This window comes from Penicillium solitum (assembly GCF_028829755.1).
Source record: "Penicillium solitum strain IBT 25940 chromosome Unknown utg000005l_segment0_segment0, whole genome shotgun sequence".
Classification (NCBI taxonomy): Eukaryota; Fungi; Ascomycota; class Eurotiomycetes; order Eurotiales; family Aspergillaceae; genus Penicillium; species Penicillium solitum.
This window is the reverse complement of record NW_027072125.1, coordinates 768395-796387: the sequence shown is the minus strand read 5'-3', so window position 1 is coordinate 796387 and position 27993 is coordinate 768395. Positions and strand designations below refer to the sequence as shown.

Here is a 27993-nt window from a genome sequence, read left to right as displayed (position 1 = left end):
TAGATCATTGATCTATGCTTCTTTGATCGAACTATTGATGAAAGAAGGTCTCTTTGCGAGCGTCTTGAACCCCAGAATTCTACAATAAGAACCTCGACATTCGCTCTTCCCCACTGACAGCCCCTCGCATCGTCTTTCACCCTCTGCCTCGTCACGGGCTGCAAATCACCTGTTCGGTCTGCTGATCACCTCATCATCTCGAATCTTTCCACCTGGGGGATCTCTTTATCTTCCTCTTCGCACTATTCTCTTCGATTCCACAAGATTAATCTAACCGTTTAAATTTCCTTCTAACTCCTTTTATCCCCTGCTTCTTGTGAGCAGAAAGGAGTATAAACCCCCTTGGGCATCAGTGATCGTCGACTCCACATTTGATAAGATAATCTTCCCCCACCCACGTTGACCGCTCTGTTGTACTCCAGGGTGGCCTGATCCCCTCTCTTCTATATTTCTATTTCATTCACATATCCCCTTCCCCCATATTCTTGCAACTCTTCGGCTATGCAACCAAATCACTGCGACCTGCTGGGTCAGGTGCGCGAACCTAGAGCCGCAAGTCGGATGACGCGCGATGGCCATCAGCCGCTTCGAGATAACGGTCAGCCTCAGCAATCCGGTGCGGCGCCCATGAGATCAGAGGGTATGTAGTCCTTTTTATAACCTGACTGGTACCTCCCCTGTCGATAAACTTTCAATATGCATACAAAATCCCTCTTACATCTCCATAATGTACTCACTACGATACTACATAGATTCCTGGATCGACGTGTCCTCGCAACCGTCCTCTTCCTCCTTCTCCTCTGCTGCCACGAATGAAGATATAATCACCACTGGCTTGCAGGTCGAGCGTGGGGAAGCGGGCGCATATCAGCGCCGTAATCGGCGACGCCGTCTACAACATCTTGCTGCTATCACCACAGCCCAGGTGGACTATGCATCGCGGGATGCTAGCCAAGCCAGTAGCAGTCAAGAGGAATATGAGGAGAGCGAAAGCGAGTCTGACCGCGTGCTCAGCAGCTCAAATGAAGATATAGCCCGTCCAACGCTCCCTGCTGCATTATCTGCGCGCTCTGCACCGCTATCATCAAGTTCAGACGCTGCCTCCAGCGATGATGAAGATGATAGTTCTACTGCCCTAGGAATGGGCATCAGCCCATCACCTTTTGTACCTCAACCGAACATATTCACACACCCACCGGCCACGTCAGAACCTGGATGGACTGCACGGCGCCCTCAACCCAGTGTCCCGTCTACCTCTGCTCGCCGTGCAGCTTCTCGAAGAGAATCATACCCTAGCCCACGATCATCGCGGAGAACTCAATACCAACACAGCCCTTACAATATGATCTCCCCTTCCCATCATGCTGACCACGATGCCGCCCTTCGTGCTAGCCTATCCACACTGCTTTCATGTGCGGCTGCCGCCAGAGGTCTCCCGAAGAATGATAACCGACCACCATCAACCCCAGCTGCTCCCTCTGGAGGTGGACAACCCGCTTCATTCCGACTTGTAGGCCCTTCAGTTGCTATGGGAGAGGAGAGCAGCGACGAAGAGGACTCATCCTCGCCGCAGTATCCAGACTCGAGTCCATCTATAGGGGCACCACAGAGGCATCTAAGAGCCCCAACAGTGTCATCTGACCCCACTGTCACCAAAACAAAGCGCCGTTCAAGTTCCCCTAAAGACCGCGGTTCTGCCTCAAAGAAGAGTCGTCGCGTGAGCATGACAGATTCAACAATGACTGTTAGCCCCACGATCATGACATGGGTCATCAGCGCCGGGGTTGTCGTTCTATTCTCTGCAATCAGCTTTTCCGCGGGGTACATGATTGGCCGTGAGGTTGGGCGAGCTGAGGTTGGAATGATGGGAGATGGTGTTCCTGGTCCTCGCCCGTCAGCAGCGTGTGGTCAGGAAGCGGTCCGCGGTGGACTTCGAAAACTGCGCTGGGGATCTGCGGCTGCAGGTTCTGCTAGTCTTGCATCAATGTAATGTTCTATGAAGAATGTCGAAGATGATGTCAACGAATTACGATATGTGCCTCTCGAGTTGCGTCCATGATCTTCTGAACGTGGACCCGTATGCCGGAACGTCCTCATGTTTCTCTGTTTGATTGATATTCTGCTCTCGTCTCATTGACTGATTGTCATTGGGATTCGGTTGTTATATGCCGGGAGGTCTTGCGACCTGCTGGTCATCAAAAATCGGCGCATCCTTATGTTTTACGCAAATGGCTTCTGTTTTGGAGCGATGGAGTCTTGGTTCTGGTCCCCCTTGGGGCTTCTATGATGGTTTCTTTCCTATTTCTTGCGACCTCCAATCTATACCCTCTTTTTATCACCCCATCTTATATACATGTGTCGAATAAATGATTCTCTTACAAAATTGGACTTCTGTCGGTAGTATCTCAAGTGGTGTCTCAAGTACTGTCTCACGTACTGCCCCAAGCATTCATTAGGATACCTAACACTCATCTATCCTCACTTTCTCTTTCATATCTCACTATCCCATACTCTAGAGGCAGCGGGAACTCCCTAAGCAGTGCTACTTGCCCAACTCCGGACCTTGCCTCCCTTTTATGCGTTGGTCCTGTCCACAAGTACTCAAACCAACTCAGATCGGTCATTGGAAAAGCCACACTGGCCCAAGTGAGTCTTTACATTAGGGTGTATAGCGGACTTGGGGTTTCTTGCAATGTTAGCTCTACCCAATTTAACCCCCAGAGGTCCATGGCGCATCTAGAATTGACTTTGGACCAGGCAAGCTCCCGTGGTATCCACCACGCCAGCGAGCCTAAAACCGTCGATCTTGGAGAATTTTAGAAAGGAAGTATCTCATTGTTGCTTGCATGTATATGTAAATGACGAAATCTGCTTTCTGTGGATCAAAAATAAGAGAAACGGGCTGTAGGTTGATCCATGCATCTCTCCCCCTGCTGGTACTTCCCGATGGCTCGAATCGTATGAGTAACACCTCCCTGGAGCCATTCGTCACTTCTTCCCTGTTCCAAAAGTGGGGCTAAAAGCCTGGACCTACGGTTTGCATTGGTGCGGCCATACCTACTGAGATTCAAACTGGAAAATCCAATTGGACAGCATGAGCCGAATCATACGCCGCACTAGACCCAGAGGAATTGCCAGGGCAGCTAGGATATGCTGGCTTCAAACCCAGGGACTACATGTGATTTGCCGAAGATATTCATCCTAAATCCTACATTCTACCGTGACATGCAGCTGAATATTATAGATCATGGTTCCCATAAGCCAGGCCGCAAGTGTGACCAGTGCTCCGAAATTGGCAACACAGAGTTGCACATTGACCTACAAATTTATTCCTAGACCTAGATATAAGGTGGGGCGTCAGTGCATTGACTCAAAACAACCTGGAGACTGAAATTGAAATGATAGACTTGTTGGACTTCTTGTTTCCCGATAACTTGAGCCGTTAGTTCGACAAGCCTTGAAAAGGAAGCATACTTCGAACAAATATAGGCGTAGACATCGCTCTGGTAGATCAAACTGGGTAAGGCGACTTCGATGTCATTGGTGAAAAGCTCCTCTATGCGAGTGAAGTTCTCCATGTATACCTAGATAGAGCAAGGTGGGTCATCAACAGAAGTAGCCAATAGCAGTCCGTGTTATTCCCTAATACATTGCGCTATACCCAATCCGGTGCATATGACGCATACTAGCCAAAATGGGTTAGACTCCAACTATCCAGGACCACACTGCTTTTCTTTTTGGAGTGTAATCATGAATCTCAGGTGTTTCATTGTCAACATTGAATGATGGATGTGATCTGAATTTCGTTTCAATCCTCGTCCTGCCCCTTTCTCGGGCACTTGATAATCCGGTGGGGGAATGTCAGTGCGCCTTCCGGCCCCGCTGGGTCTCTGCAGCCGGTTGTACATGCCTTTAGTGGACGAATCCTTGGCCACTGATAACAAATCAGCGATAATGTGAGATTTTGGGGATCTTGACTTCGGTCATTATTTTGTTTCTACACAATTGGCTTCACAACTCTCTCCTCCACCCTCTGACACCTACCTTTCAGCTGCTATTCAACATGTTCTTCCAAAGCGCCCACGAGGAGAAAGACAAAGAGGTCTTGCTCCATTTCATCCGGCAAAACCCACTCGGTGTTTTGATCACCGGCATGAACTCCTCCCAGCAAGACTTCCTACAATGCACCCATGCCCCATTCGTGGTAGATTTCCCAGAGGAAACAGGCAAGACGGATCCCTATCTTCGCGCCCACATCGCCAAGCAGAACCCACAAGTCAAGACGATGATGGAAGCTGTGGATAACAAGCCACCGAATGTTCTCGAACTTGATGCCGACGTCCTAGTGCTCTTCAATGGCAAGCACGACCATTACGTGACTCCGAAATACTACGTCGAGACAAAGCCAGATACAGGGAAGGTCGTGCCCACATGGAATTACTCCGCCGTTCAGGCGTATGGCAAGATGTCGCTATACTACGATTCCAAGACACCCGAGACCGGCGAATTCCTCGCCAAGCAACTGCATGATCTTTCGCAGCATACCGAGAAGTCAATTATGGGGTACACTGGTGGCGAGAAGCCGGAGCCGTGGGAGGTGTCCGAGGCGCCTCAGTCGTACACTGACCTGCTGAAGAAGAACATTGTTGGGATTGAGATTAGAATCACCAAGCTTCAGGGGAAGTTTAAGATGAGCCAGGAAATGCGGCCCGGGGATCGCGAGGGTGTGATCCAGGGTTTCGCGAAGATTGGAGGTGATACCGGGACTGCGATTTCGAATCTCGTGAAAGAGCGAGGTGAATTGCGTGATGCAAAGAAGCGAGACTCTTGATGCTGGAATGGAGATTTGGCATGACATTTTTCATTATTCAAAGTTACTTCCATGGAAGTTACTAGTAGATCGTGACAGCATAGCGTGCATTGTATCCGCTGGCCTTGAGAAACCAATTTACTTCCCTTATGCGAATACGACTGAATTTCTAAATTTCCGTTGAGAAGAGTGAAAAACAAGGAGATAGGCCATTGTTTGATGAAGACAAAGAGAGGATACTAGATCAATTTTGGAGAGCCTTTTTATATGTCTAGGAAAAAGTGCTGCAACGTTCTAAATTATGAGATATCTCCCCACCTAAATGCTATCTGCCAAGACCCCGCATTAGCAGAACTGATTAGCGTCCTCTGCCTTTTATTTGTTGCAAACTCGTTTATATTGAACTATACTTTTGTTGGGCCCTCAGCAAGCTACCTCCAGGGGAATTTCACGATGCTGGAAGAGGAATTGGAAGAGGGAGTCCATTACGGTGCCTTGCCATTCGATTATTATGTCACAGTATGCACACAGGGCTCCTTCCAATTTGATAAGGCTCACATGAAGATGTATGTCAACTAATGCCAAACAGGAACATTGGCCCGAGGGGCTAAAGGAGAGCCCCCAGCAATGGGAGCAACTAGCGTGGAAATACCAAGAGTTGTCATTTATTGATCGATTTGTCTAGCTCCCTAGCGGAGTTCTTCGACTTTATGCTAACATTCGTTTGGAGCTACCATGACAGGGCGAGATGGGTCCTTGCTCAGACAAACTCACCTAATTTTACAAATGAGCAGAGCCAAATTTTGACAACTCACCAGTCAATCCACGAGCGAAATATTTGTGCAAATGAAGAAAGTAGAATACAGACAGTCTGGCTTCGGACATGCTACGATGAGGACCTAAGCGAAAAATACAAAGAAATGAATGCAGAGGGCGAAATCGATGCTGAGATCGGTCCTAATCGGTACCTCGACGATAGCAGCCGCTACGCCTTTGACGACGGAACGCCACATCATTGGCGACAGGTTCTCGCCCGAGTGCCAGGTATCACGGACTTCATGGGCATCGATGACGAAAGAGGCGTCCTGAAATACCGGTCGTGCAAGAATGACGATGAGATTCGGGCTCAATATGAGGAGCTAGACAATGAGGAAGAGAGGACATTGGCCCTTAAAGAGCTGGAGTTTCAGTTGGTGGTGTACCTACTGGACCGTGAGGCTATCATGACGGGTTTGATCAGGATGCTTTGGTTGGACGAGCATGGCAACAGTGCATGGGAGAATCGAGTAGAGCCATCCACTACAGAACCGCTTGCCGTAGCTTTTCTTGGCTGCACTCAGCTGAGCGAAATGTCGGGTGGAAGCTCTAGTAGAGGCTCTTTGATTAGACGATAGTCTATTATGAAGGGGTCTGGGATGAGAGGGATTGCAATGCAGTGTTGTAATACTTTTTAGTACAGGGTCCTACGATAAGCTTAGAATGGACTTGGAGGGAGTTTCGATATCAGGACCTATTGTATTTAAACGTATAAAATACCCTTACTACAAAATCTGATATGGTGCACTGGCAGTTATAGAGAGTGCTGTAGGCTGAGCAATGAAACGGAAAGGGAAAGCCAAGAAATGCCAGAGGATATACATAGCTGTAACACGAGGGAGAGCTTCTATTACCCATCGTTTACAACAACAATCAGATATTTGCTAGACTATATACCTATATGTGGTACATTAAAAGCCCTGTGCCGTGTCTTTTCAGCCACATAGTCTATGAACTCGAAGTGGTTATGTATCAGCTCCTCGATCTCCTATAAATATTTATTATTCTAAAGCAAACCCTTCTAACTCTAAATCCAACCAACATGGTGGATTCTCATCTTTAGTTTTGTTAGACATTGGACATGATAAAGAAGCCAGGGCTATGCATAGCACTCCGCCCCGATAGCAAGTGTTTGTTTTCTAATTGTAGAAGTCACTTATCTCCACAACTCGAGGAACCCGAGGCCTCGTGATTGAACCAGTAGTATATCTTGACAATTAGGGCTTATGCAGCTTATTTATGCGAACTTCTATTGGCCACCGGATCCGATCGGCGTTCGAAGTATGCCTGCCCAGCTCCAAACAATGCGCTGTAGCATGAACTACGGAATACCTGCCCGAGTATATCTCGGGTTTGATAACATTTCGGCCCAATAATATTATCATGGCGCCAAATCCCCCGCCTTGTAGTACGGATTGTAGTACTATGGTGGCGGGTTGGCGGGTTGGCGGGTTCGACATCTGTTTTTGGAAGACCCACCCGCCTCGCGATGGGTTGCCCTACCAAACTAGAACCAGGCCGTCCATATGATCGGAGTATAGACATGGCTGCCAGTTTGATAGCAGACTGTCCCAGAGCATATAAAGGTGTCCTTCTGATCATGAGTAAAGCAACAAACACTCCAAGACCATTTCCATTGTACCTTCTTCTTACTTCATCATGGCTTCAATGTTCAATTATTTTGGCTTCAATGCCCCTGCCTCCAAGGAGGATACCAGAGCTTCCCCCGTTCGTGCTTTGCCTGCATCATGGTACACTTCACCAGAGATGTACGAGCTGGAGCGCCGAGCTATATTCTCCAAGAGGTGGCTCTTCATCACCCACAGCATGCGGTTGAAGAAAACCGGCGACTGGATTCGTTATGAGCTTGCAGGTTTCGACTTCATCATCACTCGTGACCGACAGGGCGATATCAACGCATTCCACAACGTGTGTAGACACCGTGCATACCCGGTCGTTGAGAAAGAGGGTTCCGGAAATTCCCAAATCCTCGCCTGTCGATACCACGGCTGGTCTTACGGACTGAATGGCAAACTTGCCAAAGCTACGAAATACCAAGAGCTGAGCAACTTCGACAAGGAGCAGAACGGTCTTTTCAGAATCCACCTCAAGGTCGACGTTAATGGCTTTATCTGGGTCAATATGGATGCGAATGAAGTCCCAGAAGTGTCGTGGGAGGAACATTTCCGGGACGTCGACAAGCAAGAACGCTACAAAGCCTACAACTTCGACGACTACGATCTTGACCACGCTTATGCGCTCGAAGGCGAATATAACTGGAAGATTCTGGCTGATAATTTCAACGAGTGCTACCACTGCCCTACGACACACGCCGATATTCCTGAATTCCTCAACCTTGAGTCGTTCGACAGCGATCTCAAAGATGGACACATCCAACACCACTGCGAGTCCACACCAGAGCAAATCGAGAAGGGTCTTTACACTGCCAGTACCTACTACTTCCCCATGTCTGCCATGGTTGCCTCGTAAGTATTCCCAGTTCATGATTTTTAAAATAGAACATCCTCTAACATATACAGGCCACACTTCATCATGATCCAGAAATTCCTCCCCTCAAGCGCAAAAAGCTCCAAGATGGCCTACGAAGTCTACCGAAACCGAAACTCCTCTGATGCCGACTTCAAGCTTATCAGTGACATGTACGCGCGCGTCATGGGAGAAGATAAAGTCCTCTGCAACAACGCACAGAAGAACCTCGACCGAAATGTCTTCACGAGTGGCGAGCTTCACCCCAAGTATGAGAAAGCGCCGCTGTTCTTCCAGAGCACAGTCCGCGATGTCATCACTGAGCACTTCGAGCGTGAGAAATCCGCGGGGCGGGAGATCTGGCCGGCGAAACCGAAGGTGGCATGCAATGCAGATACTAGTGAGAAGGATGAGCAGATTTGCGCTTCTCTGGCCTGTGGAGCGCAGAAAGAGGTTTTGGCTTGGTGATTGTTTTGAGAAGCGGTTTTGCTATTGCATTAGTTTCTTTGTGATTAGCATACGATATTTCGACTTTCTTAAATTGAATTTAGCCTTATTATTTGCCGATATTACGGCTATAATGATATCTTTAAAAAGATGACCATAATGATTCTTTGAATCGATATTAAAATTCGTTGTGATCATATATATCATGCCAATTCTTATCCTTCCTCGATCATACTTCTTGCTGCCTCATGCCGTGAACTCTTGGCTGGTATAATAAAGGTCATCTGCGGCATTTCTTAGCTGGGAGTAAATTGTTTTCGTTATGTCATGATGTTCTCGAGAACTAAGGTGCAACCGTGGCAAAAGTAGACCTACCGCAAAACAAATGGAAGCCTTGCAGCCTGAGAAACTAGGCATCATGTTCTCATAGGAGAATTGGCCAATAGGGGCACGAACATTCGCTGATCTGTGGGCTAATTTGAGACCATTAAAGAAGAGAACGCAATAAAAAGGGGCAAAGATCGATCATGCAAATTTGAAAATATTGCGGAATTTCCACCTTCCGCGACCCCTTCTGCCTAAGGATGCCTGGAAAACAGTGCCAAGAAAATCATATCGGGTTTAGCATGTTGGACTGGAAGTTTTATAAGGCCGGACGCGCTCTTTCCTGATTGACAATTATATTTCTACGTAACTAAGAACATGGCCTCATTAAATGTCCCTCGAGAGATAATTGCGATCATCGCGTCTCTGTCGGACACGGAAACCCTCAAGGCCCTGAGGCTAACAAACCACATGCTATGCGCCTTCGCAACCAAGAGTGTGTTCTCTACGGTCTCACTATACACCGATGATAAAAGCTGTGAAGCTTTTGAGTCCGTCATAACACATCCGCAGTTAAAAGAATATGTGCACAAGGTTCGCCTCAATACTGTTGAAGTCGACTTTGTAAGTGATATATCGAACCGAGGTGGAGCAATATGTACTCGCCGTACATTCGATAGTTGGCTAATATGTCTTACACTAGGAATCCGACGAAGAGCACAATGAACTTGAGCTACCCCTTAAATGGAAGGAGCTTCTGCCTATGCTTCCCAAAATTCCAAACCTCGAAAGTGTCATGCTGCGCTTCGACAAAAATGCCACGATAGCCGATGATTATCCTGCGGCACCCCAGTCAGTTGATTACCGAGAAACCATCATACAATGGCTGGGTACGGCGCTGGTATCTTTAGAGCGACCGTTGAAAGAACTAGGGATTCAGAATCAGCAGAACGTGACACCATTGAGCAACGATTTCCAGCGAATATTGGGCACCCTGAGTTCGTTGAGACTGAATGTTGCGCATACGACCGACTCTATGTGTCCTGAAAACGAACTCGAGGTTTGTACTTACTCAAGCCCGTCTATAGGTTCGACATATATATGTCTAGGCTTTTGGTTTCATTCCGTATACTAATTCGGTGAAATATCTTACAGAGTGAGGAAGTGGCTGAATTTCACGAACGTATACTGCCGTCAGTCTGGCTGAAACCCACGATGGGATCACTCCGGAAGCTCTCTCTATATTCCAACCTTTACTGGGGGTTTTACCCTAAACTCCAACTGGAAGGGATTCATTGCCCAAACTTGCAGTCGCTCGCCCTGGGAAAGTTCACCTTTTTCGAAGACCAGCAGCTCGATTGGATTCTGTCGCACTCGTCAACACTTGAAGAACTTTACCTTGACGATTGTTCAATTTTAATCCAAACGAAAGTTGTGAATGCTAATTACCAGCTTAGCAAGTGTCCGATACCGGAATCCAGAATGAAACTGAGACGTCCTGGGCAGTGGGGGGATGACTGGTCCTACCATTATCCACGCCGGTGGAATGACTATTTTGCCTCATTTGGGACAGGTCTTCCACACCTCCGTCGTTTTGCAATTGGTCATAATGAAGGATGGGATTCATATCCATATGAGGTGCCTTTTGAGAAAGAACTGGACCTTGTGCCTGCTTTGATGCGTGACCGGTACATGGAATTTGATGGCGGTATGGGACCTTCCCAACTTCTTTCACCACGGTCGGACCCTCAGGCGGAGCATTGGCCACAATGTGATGACGAGGATCGTGAGGCTTTGAAGGCATTGTATGGGAAGATCAAGCAGCAGGTAGATTGTGGAGAGTTTGATGGAGGAGGTTAGGAGGTGGACGATTTGATAGAACTTCACTTTTGATGACGTATTAAAAACAACAGTGAATCAGCCAAATGAGAACGAAACAAGTAACGATTCTGGATTTCTTCATGGACAAGCTATGAGTTATTGCTGCTTCCTTAAGCACTTCAATACAACTGCATTGCTCTCTATCTTCTCCTAGCTTCTTATCAAAAGTCGCCTCAGATTTTCCAGATTCTACATATCCTGGAGATGTGGGTCTATCTTAATCCACAGTGAATGTTTGAGATCTATACTTATAAATATTTGTTGTATCATTGGCCTCTCCATGATAATCCATCCATACCTAGTATATAACAGTAAGCCGGCACGTGAGCCGGAAGTTCTGGAAAAGTCAAAGCCGAACCAATCAAAAGGCGGTGAAAGCGGGTATGTGAAAGGGGGCTCACATCCCGGGGCTTACCCGCGGATAAGAGCTACCCCGGGCTCCCCGCGCTGATATAATAGGGGACCAGCCGCCACTCGGCTGTTGAGGGCTGACCGATGCCAGAATGGAACCATCATGGATTCACGCGATCGCAACATTCGGCAGGTGGCAACGGGATTTTTGGCGGTTTGGCACCATCGCGGTTTCCCCACATTCATGACCAGCCGAACGATATGCCGTCGCGCGACATGTATATAGACCCTTGATGGTCGCGCTGACCTTCTTGACTTCTTAACTTTTTCACAACTCTCTTCAATAATACAAAATGTCTTCCACACGCCAGTTTGACCCCACTTTCACCCCCTCTGTCGTCAATGGCATGGGCCCCAAGACTCCCGAGCGTGCTCGCGTGATCTTGGGTTCTCTGATTAAGCACATCCACGACTTCGCTCGTGAGGTTGAGCTGACCTCCGCTGAGTGGATGCTCGGCGTTGAGTTCATCAACTCTATCGGTCAAATCAGCACTCCTATCCGCAACGAAGGTCACCGCATCTGCGACGTGATTGGTCTCGAGTCGTAAGTTTCACATCTGACTTGATTTTTATTTTTTTACTTCAAAAATAAAATTAAAGAACTCCGAGAAAAGAAAAAGTGAAAGCTAACTGATTTCATTAGTCTCGTCGATGAGATCGCCAACAAGATCGTCACTGAGGATGGTGTCTCCCCCACCTCCAACGTCATTCTCGGCCCCTTCTGGTCTCCCAACGCTCCCTTCCGCGCTCTCGGCGACAGCATCATCCAAGACCCGAAGCCCAATGGCCGTGTTACTTTCATGCACGGTGTGATCAAGGATATGGAGACCGGCAAGCCCATTGTCGGCGCCGTCCTGGACATCTGGCAAGCCTCGGCCAACGGCCAATACGATTTCCAGGACCCCACCCAGACCGACAATAACCTCCGCGGCAAGTTCCGCTCGAACGAGAAGGGAGAATTCAACTGGTACTGCTACCACCCCACTCCTTACTCTCTGCCGACCGATGGCCCCGCCGGTGTCCTTCTCAACCTCATGGACCGCTCGCCCATGCGTCCCGCTCACATCCACCTCATGATCACCCACCCCGAATACGCGACCGTCATCAACCAGATCTACCCCAGCGACGACCCCCACCTCGCGATCGACTCCGTCTTCGCTGTCAAGGATGATCTCGTTGTGGACTTCAAGCCCAAGACCAACGACCCCAAGGCCAGTCTCGACTTGGAGTACAACGTGAAGATGGCGCTGAAGAAGCACCACCCCAACCCCAACTCCGCTCCCCCCGTGTCCTCCTTCGAGCGTCACGCCAAGGCGGCCAAGGAGGCCCAGGCCCAGGGAAAGCTTTGAGCGGATGGGAAACGATTGCACAATTGGGACGGCGTTCGACATGACACATGTACATAAGCATTTACTTGAATTTTCACGAGATACTCTCACGTTTTCACGATTGATCTGTCCCTCCCGCTGCATTCTCCCATATTAATGTCTCGTAGAAGACCTGTGTCATCACCTTAAGCTTTCAAGGTTCGTACCCTGGCCAGGCGCGTGTAACGTTCTAGATCGCGTAGATCTCCCGATATGCAGGCGAAATCTTAATCTGCATGTACCCGCCTGCATGATGACGCTGGCTTGGAATCCGGGGTCAGAACATCTGGGCCAGTACATAGGATTCAACGTCGATTTAGCCACTAAACATTCTCCCTCCAATCATGATATGGAGGCCGTGTCACTAAACCCTTCTTACTAGGATCAAGTGCCCTACGACTAGTCCCACAATAGTCTAGGGCTATGGAGACTCCCGAGTATTCACCTGTCTACCCCCCACAAGACGATACTAACAGGCATAGAGCAAAACATATGTCGTTCATTCCCTAATATCAACGGAGGAGGAACCAACTATACTCCTGTACAACCACTTAGAAAGTCCTCCGCGGATGTCCCGATGGATCAGGCCGCCAAGAAATATCAATTTCCTCTTCGGACGGTTCGCGGTAGGCCGTGGAGGACTGGGGTACCACGCGGCGAAGGCGTTCTTCGTTGATGATTTTGGTTTTATCAATGGCCTCCTTATAATCTCGGGCTAGGGTTGGTGTTAGCAGATCTGAAAAAGATAAACCCAAAATATAGGGAATATGTGGGGAATGGTGTGAGGAAAGCTGCGTACTCATTCTTTCGTCGATGTCAGAGGAACCGGCCTGAACGGGGTCTTTCATCTCTGGGGCGTCATTAGGATCGTTCTCAGGATTCGAGTTTTTGGATTGCGAGCGGTTGGCCATTTTGAGAACTTGAATTATCGTCAGATGTGGAATGAGTTCAGCAATGTACAATGATGGTGGTGTTGGGAATTTGCTGGTGTTTCGAGATGTGGCTATAGTTATATGCTTGGTTCTACGTCGTCATCATGACTATTCATGACATTTTGTAGGTCGCCTGCGTGAAAATCGCCTCCAATAGGGAATATTGTCTAAACTAGAAATTGGATGGGCTTTTGTGGTTATAATGTGGTCTTGATTTCAGGTTCAAGATAGGTCGAATAGCTTGTCCGCCTTAGATGTTCGAAACCTTGCAACATACCAAAGGCTAATACTGGCATGATTAAAATCCATCTGGAAATTTGCCTGAAATGCCATTTGATTAGGATTGGCCACCCGTGACCAGTGTATCAAGTATATCTACTTGCTCAAGTATGCTCTGGGTATGCCTAGGCACGGGAAGCAGATAAATCGCGCAGTAGTTAGCTTCGATCAGAGCCTCCGTACCTCGGAATTAGTTCTGTTTTTTAAAACGAGGTTAACTATGATAAAAAAGGATTCGCCGTGTGGGTTGCCACCCACGCCTCCTTTGTAGTAGGGAATAGTGATATTTCAAGTCACAAAAAGGCAGAGAGAAAGTCACACTTTATGAATAGTAAGCTGAGCCTCCTGGTAAAGGGATAGGTTTGTTGAATTTCAAAAGCCCATTCCGATCCCTGCTGAAGTGATATCACAATTCATAGGCTCCAACAATCAAGATGAACGGCATAAAGCGAGGGCGGGATCCATTGATTTTCCCCAGGAATTATTTAAGATAGCCGAGGTATACTGCGAAATTTCAGCTCCCTTCGGCCCAGTCGAACGAGATCGGCGTTCAGGAGAGTTCTCTTCTCGAACCCATCCATGGCCTGGTTTAGCAGTGCCGCTGCAAGTTCACTTCGTTGTATACTCGGAAGGGTCCGTCCAAAGCGATTGATGATACGAAAAAGATTGGCCACCAAACCTCTTGACCAAGTCGTGGAGTTTGCAATAACACCAGGCCGAGCGATGCAAACCTCGACTCCTTCCTTTCGCGTGGGAAACCTGTGAACCATGAGCTCTGTTTTGCGCTAACCAAAGGACATATCAGCGTACTATCCACAAAACATTATGGGGATCCGATTATTACCCGAATGAGGAAGAAATCTGGTAGGATTACTGGATTCTTTGTTGGGTCTCGAGGTGTTCCCTCCGCACTGAGGTATATGAAGCGAAAGGGACGCGCTGGTCCAGCCTCGCACATGGCCTGAAAACCGAGCTTGGTGTAGTCATGACATACTCGCTTGGCCTCAGCAAAGTCAAAGCCGGGTTGGAGAGGTGTGAAGGCCACAGTCCTAGAGTACCACAGTGTTATTGTCACCCTTTATAAGACAACGAGGGTGTTGAAACATACCAAATACAAGCGTCAGCCCCGGCAAACTCCGCCTTCACGTCATCAGGGTATTCGCCATAATCGTCAATCACAACACTTCTCACCTTTGATGAGTCGATACTTTCGTCGAGGTGCACCGTCTCGTGAGCCAAAGCAACAACCTGAGTGATCTCGGGAATCCGCAAGCTTTGTCTTACGATCTCGACACCCAAGAGACTGGTCGCGCCAGCTATGATGAGCTTCATGCTTGGCCCGAGGTTCGATGCTGGTATAGAAGGGATCTTTGTGTGCGGGACAGAGAAGACCTGTGGTGCATTCTTGGAAGGTTTGGAGTTGGGATAAGTGTCGGGATTTGGGGACCGAAATGGGTTGAGACCGATCGTGACTTCCCTAAAGCATAACTACGCTCCTTCCCTACATACCCATACTCGTCTCTCTCATATTAAGCATTAATCTCCACACTCACACTGTTCACTCTTGACAACTCTTTACAACGTTCTAAGGTTCAATCAATCAATCAATCAATCAAAGTTCAATTAACCTGTTGCAGTCTAACTAGTTGCGTATGACTATGCAGGCGCTTCATCCAACCGAAGCAAGAACTCGAAGCCCAACGCCGAGCGGGATCTCTCCCAGAGTATACAGATAGATGCTAATTGTAGAGAGTGGAATCAGCCCATTCCTGTAGCCCTTAAAAACCCCAAATCCCCAAACCCGTACATAAGAAATAACATAATGACTGCATGGAGTGCACCCTCCATCTTCCATCTCTCACTTCTCTCACTTCCATCTCTCACTTCTCTTTCTCTCTCTCTCTTTGCTCTCTCCCTGCTCTCTCCCTGCTGTCTCCCCTGCCTCGGTTTCAATTGATGGTGACGTTGTCCTGGCCAGTTGATTGGCATGTTTGTCGACTTTGGCTGAGTTCTCGTGTCACAGCATCGTTCTCGTCATTGGCTAATACCCATCGTCTTCCACACCTAGATCCATTGCCGCGAGGCCTCTCGGTTCGTCGTCGTCATTTTCCTCCTCGATTCCAACGTGTTGAAACTGCTGGAGGAGACCTGTTCGGTGCATGAAGTTGACCACGTAGCGGGTGGCCTGCGGGTTCGACACGATCTTATCGTAATCCATCTCGTTGATCCCAATACCCCACAATTGCTCCCACAATTTTGTACGCGGCACTACGTACCGCGGACATTGCATCAGGATATGTTTTGGTGTTTGTGAGCCCTCATCACAATTACACCGGTCAGTCTCGGCTGCCTTGATTTTGAACAAGAAGTGTCTAAGCCCGATCCGCATTGTACGCATCTGAATCAAGATCGCACATTGTGGCTTCGACAGTCCTTCGTACAAACGAAGTGTCTTCTTATTCGGCGCCTGCACTAAGCGCTTTGTCGGAGCGGAGGTTCTCTCCCGCTCCCACTGCTTCTCCCACCGCTCTCTGATTCGCTGGCGTACCGCTCTCTTAGCAGCTGCGGCGAGGCGGGTTATCGGTTCACCCGTTCCGCTCCCGGTCGCAACTCCCATCCCCGCACCAAGAAGCGCTGCGCTTTTTGCTTCTCCATCGGCAAATTCATTGCCGTCCACACCAACGTGTGCAGGGATCCACCTGATGGTGACTTTGGTTGGCTGGCTTTGCGACCGGATGGCCCGTACGTGATTGTATATGTGTGTGAGTACGTACTGGCCAGACGGTCGCTGTGGGTTTTGAACTGCCTGAATGGCAGCTTGGCTGTCGGAGAAAATGATCACTTCTCGAGCCGTCGGTTGTCCGTTATTAAGATTTGAGTCTGTACCCTCCTTGGTTTTGGCAAGTGCCATCTCAATGCCGCTGAGCTCGGCAGCGTACACTGTGGACTGAGAGTCCGTTCCAAGGTATCGTCTTTGTGACGTTATTTCCGGGTAATATCTGGCCGTTGATGCGCCAATATGCCCTGCAAACCCGCTTCCGTCTGTGAAAATCATGCTGGTACGACCGTGGTCATCGCAAGCAACATCTTCGTAAATACTATTGTGGGTTTCCAATGCTGCTTCCTGATTCTCAATAAAGCAAGGGATTGGGGCTTCCCATGGTGCAAGAACAAATGCCCGTTTTTCCTCCCATTTTTCACTCAATTGTAGGCGTAATGGTTTCTTCCGCGCAATCGCTTCGGTCGGGGACCATCCACTGAGACTCCTTTGCGATGCTTTCCTGGTTTTCGTTACTTTGACAATCTGTGGGCAGGCCCATTGCGGGCCGGTAAGGATTCGTATGGCTGTCTCTTCGACGATTTGCTGCAGTCGTAGTTTGATTGGGGTAATAAATAGTTCTGTATCCAGTGCTGCCCCTGCCGTTCCCCGGAAGGCACCGCTAATCAGGATTGCCGCACGTTTTTGGATTTTTGTGAGTTCGTTTGTGAGCTTGTCGAGACCTGGTGTCGCTCTTGCAGCTGGGCAGTACCACGCAGACAGTCCCCATAGCATCTGTGGAATGATGACTGCCTGGTATACCTTCCGCATTGCGATCAATGATGACCCCCAAGTGGAACCTGAGATTCCGCGGAGTGCTTCCAGACTGCCAGCTCCCTTTGCGAGCATTTTCTTGCGGTGTGTCTTGAAATTGAGGTGCTTGTCGAGCCATACACCGAGGTATTTAGCTGTATTTGATGGTGCGAGGATGGTTGGTATCGGGTCCCCTGGGATAATCACCGGCATGTCGTCATGTCCTGATGGATCATCTGGAACCTCCCAGATGTCAGCGTTTCGGGGGAGGCGTTTCGCTAGTGGTGTTGATGGTGGCGGTGGATTTTGGATTGTTGAAATGGATCAATTCAAATTTGTCGGGTGCGAATTTTGCTGCATGTTTGCTAGCCCAGGAGGCCGCTCGTTGCAGTGCCTTCTCCAACAACCGGACGTTCTCTTCATAGCTATTTGAGATAGCCAGAATACAAACGTCATCCACCCAACCGTATGCCTCACTCTCCCCATAGTGTAGCCCCCGTAATGTACAGGCGCGAACTAGTGGTGCATTGAAGAGTAGGAATAGGATCGGTGAGATTGGTGAACCCTGTGGGATGCCGGTTGGTGTAGGAAATTCTTCGCTTAGGTGGCCGTTGGGTAGCTTGATCCGCGTACTCCTACCGGTAAGGAACGACTGTACCCACGGAGTGAGTACACCGAGCCCCATTTGTTGCATATTGAACAGTAGTCTCTCGTGAGAGACCATGTCATACGCTCCAGCGACATCTAGGAGTAATATACTCGCTATCTTACCTTCCCCCCAGGCCTGGTGTACTCGCCCAAGGATCAACTGGATTGCATGGTCGACAGATACCCCTTTCCGTCCCCCAAGGTGTGTATCCGGGAGCAGTTTGTGTTCCTCCACCAGCCATGCAATTCGAGTCGCAACGATTGCCTCGAGGACCTTGCCGAGCGTGTTTAGTAATGCAACTGGCCGGTACGATTTAGGGACTCGGTAGTCTCGTGGGCCGGCTTTCCGTAGTGTCACTGTGACGGAGGTTTGAAAGTGCTGGGGGTTGTGTCCAATTTGAACGCAGGCGTCAAAGATCTCAGTGAGGAGTGACACAAATCGCTTCTCTGATCGTGAGCCTGGCTCTGCAAGGACTCGCCACAGTTTGTTCGGCAGTGTGTCGTATCCAGGTGCTTTATCGGGTGGCGCCTTCTTTATTGCAGCTCTCACTTCGGTGTCGCTTACCGGTGGAAGCTGGAATTGCTCTCTTTGGGTGGTGTGGATGTCGGAGAGATCCGCTTCTGGTGGTTGCGGGAAGAATACCTTACGGAGTAGATTTACCTTCTCTTCGTCTGTCTCTGCAACCCCTCCTTCAGCTGTCTTCAGTACTGGCATAGTACTCCCCTGCTGCTGGCCCCGATCTCTAGCCCATTTGGCCACTCTCCACAAACCCTGGGGGCCCTGATCTACGGCTTCTTCAATGAAGTTCCTAAAGCCACGCCGGAGAGCGGCTTTGATCACCTTCCCCTTCTGATTCCTAGCCAGTCTGTGCGTCTCCCAGTCCTCCTCACTATGTGTCGCGAGATACTGACGAAACATACGGCGGGAGTGCTTGACAGCCTCTCCACATTCCTTGGTCCACGATGGATTGGCGTAGGGGCTTGACCTAGCCCATGGTGTCGATTCGTGAACCCCTCGTTGTACGATGTCGATCAGGTGGTCGACTGCGTCGTCAATTTGTCGGGTGGTCGTCAATTGCGGCGGCATTGGGAGGTTGTCAGCTACAAACACGTCAAATTTCTCAGTGTCCATGGCCTTCCAGAGCCTTCGTCTCTGCGCCTCCGCCGGCTTTGTAGGTGTGTCTATGTCGATCAGTACACGGATCGGCAGGTGATCTGAATCTGCATGACAATCTAGGGCCAGCTCGCACACCACTAATCTCTCAGTGAGATCCGGCGTACCGAAGAACAGATCAATCGTTGTCTGCTCCCCGTTCTGGTCCCTCGTGATCGCGCCAGGTTCCAGCCACAGATCGAGGTCTGCTTCGTCACAGAGCTCAATTAGCCTGTCAGAATCTGCATCTTGTGTGGCCTCGATGCCTCCCCAGGCGGGGTGGTGGAGATTGAAATCTCCGGCAATCATCAGATGCTTCCGGCTGCGTTGTCTTTGGTTGTCGCATAACAAGTCGTTGAGAAGGTCCACTGTACCGGTGGTACCACACTCGTTATATATATTGAAGAAGCAGATCTCGCCAAGGCCGGTTTGGATCCTCACTTCCTGGCAGAATTGACTATGTGCATAGTGCGTCCAGTTGGTGCCCACTCTCTTAGAGATATATATACACACTCTCGCTCTCCCCCCAGTCTCCGCGCTAGACGGGAAGAGCAGTTCATGCGTCTGTTTCAATGGGTGGTATGTGGTGTCATTGTATGGGTTTTCCCATGGTTCTTGCACCGCAATAATGTCTGCCTTTGAGACTTCTGGCTTCGCCAAAAAGTCCGCCATCACGACATCTCTCGACCGGTGCGTGTTGTATTGGATGATGGTGAAAGGTGTATTATTCATTGACAACTTGTGTGTCAGCGTGCTTCTTGGTGAATTGACGGGTTCTTCTCTCCTCCTGGATGTCTGTCCTGCTAGTGAATTTCACTGATGGAGCCGACATTGTGAGGTTGACTTGATCGTCGAGGGTACGCTTGTTCTTGCCCCGGGGGCCTGGCGTGTGTACTATGGTACCCTTCGTCGTGCTAGCTTTGAAGATGGCATTTTCCTTGCCGATGGCATTTGGCCTACCGGCTGTTCTTTGCTTGCCTGTTGACATACGTCTGTTCCCGCTGGTACGGGATAGAACTGACGGCTGGTATTCACTGGCCGATGCCACCGGTGCTGACGATGACGGTGTGTCTGGCATTGCCACTTCTTTGTCCTCGAGGACATATGTGTTGTCCCTTGCTCGCTTCTGCGCTTTGCCCGCATTTGTATCCAGTACTGACCTGAATAGGCCTTTGCACCTGGTTGTCGTTGATGACGTCGATGCCCGGCTGGGTGCTCTTCGCCTTGGGGGCTCTGAGCGTGTCACCGGTGCGTCGATCGACCTTTGGAGTCCCTTCGGCAGTCGTGTCGACTGGCGGATTGATTCCCCAATTGCATCTGCCTCGGTATTGCCTACTGCGAAGCCGAGTATCGTAGTGTCTTCCCCCTGGACCTCCTCCTGCGCCTCCTCTCGGGGCCCCTGAGCCTCCTGCATTTCGGTATCACCCGACGATGCTGGTTCTTCGTTGCTCGCCGCTTGGGTAGAGCTTGGTGTTTCATTTGATGCCTGTGAGGCGGTTTGTGGTCTATCTCTAGAGCTCTCCTGTGTGGAGCTTTGTGTGGTAGAAGTCCTGGAGCCGCTACCCCCTGAACTTCCGGATATAGTGGCAGCCGGCGTCCCCTGCCTAGTCTCCCTGATTGAGAGGTATGCCGGCACCCGGTGGTGCCGCTCTCTCGCCTGTGCAAGAGCCTGCACCCTCTCAATCTCTCTGATGAAGTCGGGGCACCGCTTTGACCATCCGTTGTGTGCGCCCCCGCAATTGGCGCACTTTCGTTCACTGAGAGTTGCATCCTTTTTACGCTGGCAGTCTCGAGAATGATGTTTCTCAGCGCAAAAGACACACTTCGTTTCGTTGGAACAGGTGTTTCCTATGTGTCCGTATTTCTGACAATTGTGGCATTGGCGTATACGCGCAGCCCGGTCGTATAAGACCGTAGTAAGCACCTCCGAGTCCCAGAGTGTTCCAGTGTCAATGGCTTTGTTCGCAGTGTGCGGTGAGGTGAATTCAACGATCATTGAGCCTGACTTTTTGCCTTCCGGAAGGACTAGCCACGAGATCTGGGTGATCTCTGCATCGTCTCCCCAGTGGAACAAGTTCTCAGTAAGCAGCTGCTTAATGATCCCCTGCTTCCGGTCTCCAAGCCCTGCAGCTGAATTGATTCCGAGCGACCGTACATTGACGTCGTGGACAACAACCCCCCAGCTCGGCAAGCGCACTTCCGATCCCTTCCACAAATGCTTTACCCAGCAAGCACGGTGGCATCGCATAATCTCCGCTTCCTTTGCAGTACGAAGGCTGAGCGAGATATCCCCCATTTCAATTGTCTCGCCGCGACAAACTTAGCCGATGCCACCGTCACCCCGTACGTAGCCTTTGCTCCCTTCACACGCGCTTTTTCGGCAAGCTTCGTGATCTCAGCAGGCGTCTGGGCGCGGAAGTGCTTGATGCCGTCGGAATCACCCAGTTTGACAATAATCTGTCGGTCCTGGATGAGATCAGAGGGCGTTGCGGGGTTAGTCGACGCCGATCCATGACTGGACAAAAAGTGCGTCGGCGGCGGCGCATTTTTGACGGCATCAACATACGAACGGATCCGATTCGATCCGCTGGCATTGCCATTGGCATTGACATTCGAAGAAGCTATCCTCACCGCATGGATATCTTGTTTAATCTGGCTGGTCTCCTGGCGCAGCTGTTCAAATTGCTGCTTCCAGTCCTGGCCGATTGGGTTCTTAATCAGGTCTGCAGTGAGCTCCTGAATCGATTTGAGGTATTCCAACACTGGTTTCGGGACTTTGACAGAGTTGTTACTGCTGATATAATTCAGCAACTGGCGCACGTCGTAATTGGCATCCAATATGCGCTCGTTGGTGTTCGTTGCAGAGTTTTGGCGGGCCCCTGAAAGGGGCGGCCACTGGCTTCCTGGCGCCACCATGATTGCCACCAATATGAGATTGGTATCAAAAGATGGAGCCGGAAGTTACAATTAACTTGCAATTAAAATGGAGGCTGTAGCCCTCGGCGTTGTGGTACAATTTCAAAAATTAGGTTCGCGCAAAGATATGTGTTTTTTTAACGTTCTAAGGTTGTGTATGCGGACCCACCTGCAGAACATCGGCCCACAGGAACCCGAACGCCTATTTGCCGGCCCCACTTCCCGAGGTCGGTATGTCGTTACATCTTCGGGTAATATAAGAAGCGTGATGGAGGCTAGAAGCGCTATTTCTTGCTGGGTTTGCCAAAGATATACTACCCAGAAAGAAGGAGAGGTGAAAATGTGCGACTTTATCGAAACGCATTCAGTCATGGGCTGGAAAAGGCTAATGAGACAGATCAGTTGCACCGGTGAAGGATAAGTCTGCGCGGAATCCCACACGAATGACTGAATTGGTGAAATAAAATATACCCCATCGGGAAGCGTGGGTGACACCGAGACATCATTCTAGATTCCGAACAACCTTCTTCACGTTAACACAGGCCATGCTATGAATAATGCTGAGCAATTCGAACATACTGACTGCAATTGAATACGACGACATATCTCTCGAATGATGTATTTGTCAAAATTCCTTCCCGTGATCGCGTATTGGATGGCCGTGACAGTCGCTGCCAATGTGTTTGACCCCGAGAATTATGCAAAAGCAGATGTCATAGTCTCCGATGTTGTCGTGGTTGGAGGGGGCCCCTCGGGAACATATGCTGCCATCAACTTAAGCAAGATGGGCCAGAGTGTAGTGGTTGTGGAAAGAAAGAAACGCCTGGGTGGCCACACAAACACTTACACTGACAATTCTACCGGTCTCACTGTGGACTACGGTGTACATACGTTCCTGAACAGCTCTATCACGCTTGAATATTTTGCCCACTTCAACACCTCCCTTGTAAATTATACCGGATCTAACGACACCGTCTCGCTGGCTGACTTTAATACAGGAAATCCTGTTTTCTTCTACCCTAGTCGAAATCTGACCGGATGGGCCGTTCAGATCGCGCAGTACCCTTGGCTGGATTCTACCTGGAAAATCCCGCAGCCTGTTGCTTCAGACCTGCTCCTGCCACTGGGAGACTTTCTCGTCAAATATAACCTTTCCGATGCTGCCTTTAACCTTTATTTCGGCTCCCAGGGAATTTCAAATCTACTGCAGCAGTTAACAGTCAACGTGATGAAGATGGTAGACCGTGCATACCTGCGTGGAATATCCGGTGCTATGCTTAGCACCGCGAATAAAAACAACTCTGAGATATATGTCAAGGCTCTTACTGAACTGGGATCAAATGCCCTGGTCTCTTCGACCGTGACGGCTGCGGCAAGGCCACAAGGAGGCCGAGGCGTCTCACTGGTCGTCAAGACGCCCATGGGATCCAAACTCGTTCAAGCACCCAAGCTTCTAATCACTATTCCCCCAACTTTAGGCAACATGAGGCCGTTTAACTTGAATATAGAGGAACTTCAAATCTTCTCACAGTGGACCTCTATGGGCTATTATACCCTGGTGCTCAATAATACCGGCTTACCTGACAGATACCAGTGGATCAACGCGAACGACTCATCTGCGACATACCACATTCCTCAGCAACCAGGCGCTTCCGAGATTACGAGCACCCGCATTCCAGGAGTATTCTACATCTGGTACCGTAGCCCGTCACATATGACGCGGTTGGCAATCGAGCAAGCGGCTATTCGGGCCATTCAGAACCTGCAGAAAGCACAGAACTTTACAATTACAAACCCCAACATCATCAAATTCAAATCTCACACCCCTTTCAAGTTGAGTGTGTCAGCCCAGGCTATCCAGGACGGTTTCTACAGTGACCTATATGCGCTACAAGGGAAACGTAGCACTTGGTACACCGGCGCTGCATTTATCTCCCATAATGGAGGGGTTCTTTGGAAATTTACGCAGGCGTTGTTGCCCCGGATTGTTGCGGCCTGATGAGGAAGTACCCTGGGCTGGATATGAGGTGGTGTTAATGAATATAATTTACAAGGGCTAAAATATACCTTGTAGTTTCCGACAAATTTAGTCCATCTATGGCGCATTAAAAGATAACAGAGCATGATAGGCATTTATCTCAAGGATTTCTTTATTAACCACGATCAGTTAATCACACGTTATAGTGGACCCCGAGACTCTACGTAGCGTCTTACAATATCCGAGAACCTTATGGCACCGGTGATGATAACTCAGGAAGCGATACACATGATGAATTAGGTGGATAAACTTTGCATAGGTACATTTCCAACCCTACATAGACATCGGAAATGTACTCATGTAATCGGATATCCACCCTTTCGGCAAGACCCCGCGGTAGTGAATCGCAGCAATATCCGTCATGTATCACCCGCGCACGGGCCACACTTAATCATGCTGGAGTTTTACTCACTTTAAATACAAAATCGCAATAATATATACTGAATATCGATTGTACGAATTGTTTCGGTATAAGCAAGGTAGAGCGCAACTATTTCGAAAGGCAGTATGTAATCGAATGAATGCAAGATCATCGTAGATACGCCAGGATAGGCTATCTTACCTATCTCGGCAAAAGTAACGGGTCTCTGAAGTAAAGGTTTATTTGATTAAATGAAGGTTCTTTTAGGTTTGCTACCATCCTGAATTAGATATAGGCTCAACATACAGAGATAGAGTCTAGCAGCTATAAGTAATGAGCTTCACCGTGAGTCCTAGTAGCTAAAAAGTCCGTGGAACACCACCGGGATTTTCTTTTGTAGAGTATTCCGAACCTACATGTCATTGCGCAATGCTCAGAATATCGCTGTTTCTATCGACTTGCCTCTTGTTGGCCTTGCAATGTAGTGCGTTGGCACCCGCTGCAACGGGCTTGTCTTATGTCGTTCCGCCTCCTGCTGCAGATGGGGGAAAGGCATGGAAGGCAGCCCATTCACGTGCACAAGGGCTGGTCGCCCAAATGACATTACAAGAAAAGGTGAATCTTGTAACTGGTCAGGAAGGTGGCTGTGCAGGTCAAACAGGAAACATCACGCGACTTGGAATTCCACAGATGTGTTTTCAGGACGGTCCTGCTGGACCTCGACCTGGAAATATTCAATTTCCCTCCGGTGTGACTACAGCTGCTACTTGGGATGTGGATTTGATTTACGCCAGGTCCTTGGCCATGGGTAAAGAATTTTACGATCTGGGGATTCACGTGGCTATGGGTATCATTACTGGTGAGTGCGACAGCCACCCTCCTCGGTTGTAATGCCAGTCGCTAATTTCACAAGGTGGACCGCTTGGCCGTTCTCCGAGAGGTGGTCGGAACTGGGAAGGATGGTAGGTTACTATTCTCAGTGAGATATTTCTAAGCTGATGTTCTATGGTAGGTATGCCGATCCGTATGCTACCGGAATCGCATCTTGGCATGGAGTTAAAGGCTTGCGAGACTCGGGCGTCCAGGCCCTAGCAAAGCATTTCATTGGATACGAACAGGAGACTTTCAGGTATATGTTCTCAGCATTCTCCTGTTTGAATTTGTTGCACTAATACCACAAAGGAACCCATTCAATTTTACAGAACCATATAGCATCTACCCTGCATCTGAACAGGTCCCTATCTCCAGCAACATCGACGATAAGACAACCCACGAGATATACATGTGGTCATTTGCCGAGGCTATTCGTGCTGGTATAACACATATTATGTGCGGGTATAATGCTGTTAACGGCACTCATTCGTGTGCCAATTCCGAGTCTAACAACCAGCTCTTGAAGACGGAATTGAATTTCCAAGGGGCGCTCGTCAGTGATTGGGGAGGTGAGTAAATCCTGATATCTCACGAAAAAGAAACTTACTTACCCGATTAAGCCACCTGGGGAACCCAAGGATTTGTTGAAGGCGGACTCGACGCTAATATGCCAGGCTCGGGCTTTGGTAACATCCTAGGGCCATTCTACGACAAGGAGCTCTACAACATGGTCCAGAATGGAACAATCAAAGAAGCTCGCTTGGATGATATGGTTACCCGAATGATCATTCCATTTATCGTGTCGGGTCAGATCGACAAACCTCTTCCATCCACTGTGACCACAATTCCAGGGATGATCAACCGCCCGGTTACTGCATCTGCCGAGGTTGATGGAAAGAAGCTATCAGCCGTTGAGATAGCTCGGAAAATCTCTGCTGATGGAACTGTCCTGCTGAAAAATACTGGCGCATTGCCTCTCCGCAGTCCTCAAAACATCGCAATCATTGGCCAGGATGCGGGTCCTAATCCTCTTGGTATTCAAGGGTGTGGTGCATTATACCGTAACTGTGGAATCCTCCAGAATAACGGAACACTTAGCCTTGGTGGCGGATCTGGATACACTTGGGCAAACAACTTGGTCACACCCCTGGAGGCGATCCAAGCTAAAGCACGAGAAACCAACGCGTTCCTTCAATATGTGATTGATAATACTGCCGAGGATCTAGTCTATGACATTTTGACTGGCAGTGGGCTTGCGATATCTCCTCCCGATGTTTGCCTTGTCTTCGCAGACAGATATCAACGGGAGAATATGGATCGCAACGATCTTAGCCTGAAAATCGGAAACTGGACACGGTCGGAAGATATTATTCTGGAAACTGCAGCCAATTGCAACAACACGATTGTGGTGCTTCATGTTGGTGGCCCAGTGATCATGGAAGCCTGGATCGACAACCCCAATGTAACTGCTGTGCTTGCTCCTCTCTATCCTGGCGAACAAACAGGCCCTGGCTTAGTTGATATTCTCTGGGGTGATGTTTCTCCAAGTGCCAAGTTGCCCTTTACAGGTAAGACTCTCATCAGATCGCTTGATGTGCATTTTATCTGACCAAATATAGTCGGGAAAGGCGAGTCGGATTATCCTCCACACACCATATCGGAAGAGCACAGCATTGCACCCCAGGCAGACTTCACTGAAAAGCTGAAGATAGACTATCGGTGGTTTGATACGTACAACATTACGCCTCGCTTTGGTGAGTCGACTTTCTATCATGTGTTTGAGTGTCGTGAGCATTGTACTGACTGAGCAGAATTTGGCTTTGGTCTGTCTTACACTGCATTTGAGTACTCCAACATCAACATCGATTCAAAGGAATTTTCGGATAAACACTCTATCCAGGCCACAAAAGAAGAGTTCGTCGGTCAGACCGCTGGCCAATCTATTTATGATGTTATTGCTACGGTGACAGCTGACATCACTAATACTGGAAAGCATACTGGCTCCGAGGTAGCCCAACTGGTAAGTTTAGCGCCCCCTATAACCAAGCTGAGATGCTCACCACTTCGCAGTACGTGGAGTTCCCCGAGAGCGAAGAGGAACCCCCGAAACTTCTTCGAGGTTTTACGAAGATCAAAAATATGGAACCTGGCCATCGTCGGAAGGCATCATTCCCGTAAGAATACAAGTTCAGAGATACTAGGTATTGAACTAACTTATATCTTGTAGTATCCGCCGGAAGGATGTCATGATCTGGGACGTGATAGAACAGAAATGGAGATTCCCGAAAGGTGAATCTGTCAAGTTTTATGTCGGATCTTCCTCACGCAACCTGCCCCTTGTGAGTCGATTGCACGTCTTCTGAAGGTAACTTGACTAACTTCTTGTAGAAAGTTGCACACAGTCTGAGTCTCTGATAGTGACCAATATTTAGGGTTTTTGGTGTGTGGTTCATCGTATTTAGTCAAATGAATCTCACTCACTTCTTATCTTTGAGTAATTATTGACATAAGGCTTCTGAGCCATGGTATGGTGTTCATCGAGTCCGGGACAGAGCGAGGTTCATCTGCTTTTTCAAGAACTCGAGACATCGATTATGGGCGACCGGATAATTAGCATACCAGGCCCATAACCTTGTCCGGGCAATGGCGCATGAATAATCAAGTTAGGAGCCAACTTGA

At 49.0% G+C, this 27993-nt stretch overlaps 10 protein-coding genes across 10 annotated transcripts; 8 read left to right on the top strand and 2 right to left on the bottom strand.

Annotated features, from left to right (window-relative positions):
• The first annotated feature begins 22 nt into the window (after nucleotides 1-22).
• On the top strand, nucleotides 23-2364 carry N7455_007903 (uncharacterized protein). The gene is made up of 2 exons (XM_040961002.2): nucleotides 23-640; nucleotides 753-2364. The coding sequence occupies exons 1-2, from the start codon at nucleotides 502-504 to the stop codon at nucleotides 1988-1990; spliced, it is 1377 nt and encodes a 458-aa protein (XP_040808537.2). The 5' UTR covers nucleotides 23-501; the 3' UTR covers nucleotides 1991-2364.
• Nucleotides 2365-4063: 1699 nt separating this feature from the next.
• N7455_007902 (FMN-binding negative transcriptional regulator) lies at nucleotides 4064-4831 on the top strand (the record flags this gene model as incomplete). The annotated part of the gene is made up of 1 exon (XM_040961027.2): nucleotides 4064-4831. One exon carries the CDS (start codon nucleotides 4064-4066, stop codon nucleotides 4829-4831), a length of 768 nt encoding a protein of 255 aa, XP_040808534.2.
• Nucleotides 4832-5263: 432 nt separating this feature from the next.
• On the top strand, nucleotides 5264-6204 carry N7455_007901 (uncharacterized protein; the record flags this gene model as incomplete). The annotated part of the gene is made up of 2 exons (XM_065605757.1): nucleotides 5264-5376; nucleotides 5496-6204. 2 exons carry the CDS (start codon nucleotides 5264-5266, stop codon nucleotides 6202-6204), a joined length of 822 nt encoding a protein of 273 aa, XP_065460706.1.
• Nucleotides 6205-7285: 1081 nt separating this feature from the next.
• Nucleotides 7286-8581, top strand: N7455_007900 (aromatic ring-hydroxylating oxygenase subunit alpha; the record flags this gene model as incomplete). The annotated part of the gene is made up of 2 exons (XM_040961021.2): nucleotides 7286-8112; nucleotides 8167-8581. 2 exons carry the CDS (start codon nucleotides 7286-7288, stop codon nucleotides 8579-8581), a joined length of 1242 nt encoding a protein of 413 aa, XP_040808532.2.
• A 681-nt stretch (nucleotides 8582-9262) lies between these two features.
• On the top strand, nucleotides 9263-10744 carry N7455_007899 (uncharacterized protein; the record flags this gene model as incomplete). The annotated part of the gene is made up of 3 exons (XM_040961049.2): nucleotides 9263-9508; nucleotides 9588-9944; nucleotides 10040-10744. The coding sequence occupies 3 exons, from the start codon at nucleotides 9263-9265 to the stop codon at nucleotides 10742-10744; spliced, it is 1308 nt and encodes a 435-aa protein (XP_040808545.2).
• Nucleotides 10745-11449: 705 nt separating this feature from the next.
• N7455_007898 (putative catechol dioxygenase) lies at nucleotides 11450-12615 on the top strand. Its single transcript, XM_040961009.2, has 2 exons — nucleotides 11450-11720; nucleotides 11820-12615. Exons 1-2 carry the CDS (start codon nucleotides 11470-11472, stop codon nucleotides 12523-12525), a joined length of 957 nt encoding a protein of 318 aa, XP_040808499.1. The 5' UTR covers nucleotides 11450-11469; the 3' UTR covers nucleotides 12526-12615.
• A 479-nt stretch (nucleotides 12616-13094) lies between these two features.
• Nucleotides 13095-13454, bottom strand: N7455_007897 (uncharacterized protein; the record flags this gene model as incomplete). The annotated part of the gene is made up of 2 exons (XM_040961040.2): nucleotides 13095-13258; nucleotides 13343-13454. The coding sequence occupies 2 exons, from the start codon at nucleotides 13452-13454 to the stop codon at nucleotides 13095-13097; spliced, it is 276 nt and encodes a 91-aa protein (XP_040808515.2).
• A 785-nt stretch (nucleotides 13455-14239) lies between these two features.
• On the bottom strand, nucleotides 14240-15230 carry N7455_007896 (uncharacterized protein; the record flags this gene model as incomplete). The annotated part of the gene is made up of 3 exons (XM_040961055.2): nucleotides 14240-14539; nucleotides 14599-14803; nucleotides 14863-15230. Coding segments are annotated over 3 exons (873 nt in total), but the record flags the coding sequence as incomplete, so codon positions are not given.
• A 7428-nt stretch (nucleotides 15231-22658) lies between these two features.
• N7455_007895 (uncharacterized protein) lies at nucleotides 22659-24041 on the top strand (the record flags this gene model as incomplete). Its single annotated transcript, XM_040961016.2, has 1 exon — nucleotides 22659-24041. The coding sequence occupies one exon, from the start codon at nucleotides 22659-22661 to the stop codon at nucleotides 24039-24041; it is 1383 nt and encodes a 460-aa protein (XP_040808547.2).
• An 829-nt stretch (nucleotides 24042-24870) lies between these two features.
• On the top strand, nucleotides 24871-27729 carry N7455_007894 (beta-glucosidase; the record flags this gene model as incomplete). The annotated part of the gene is made up of 10 exons (XM_040961025.2): nucleotides 24871-25300; nucleotides 25355-25403; nucleotides 25454-25570; nucleotides 25624-25883; nucleotides 25935-26882; nucleotides 26934-27068; nucleotides 27126-27334; nucleotides 27385-27488; nucleotides 27542-27653; nucleotides 27703-27729. The coding sequence occupies 10 exons, from the start codon at nucleotides 24871-24873 to the stop codon at nucleotides 27727-27729; spliced, it is 2391 nt and encodes a 796-aa protein (XP_040808516.2).
• Between the last annotated feature and the right edge of the window lie 264 nt (nucleotides 27730-27993).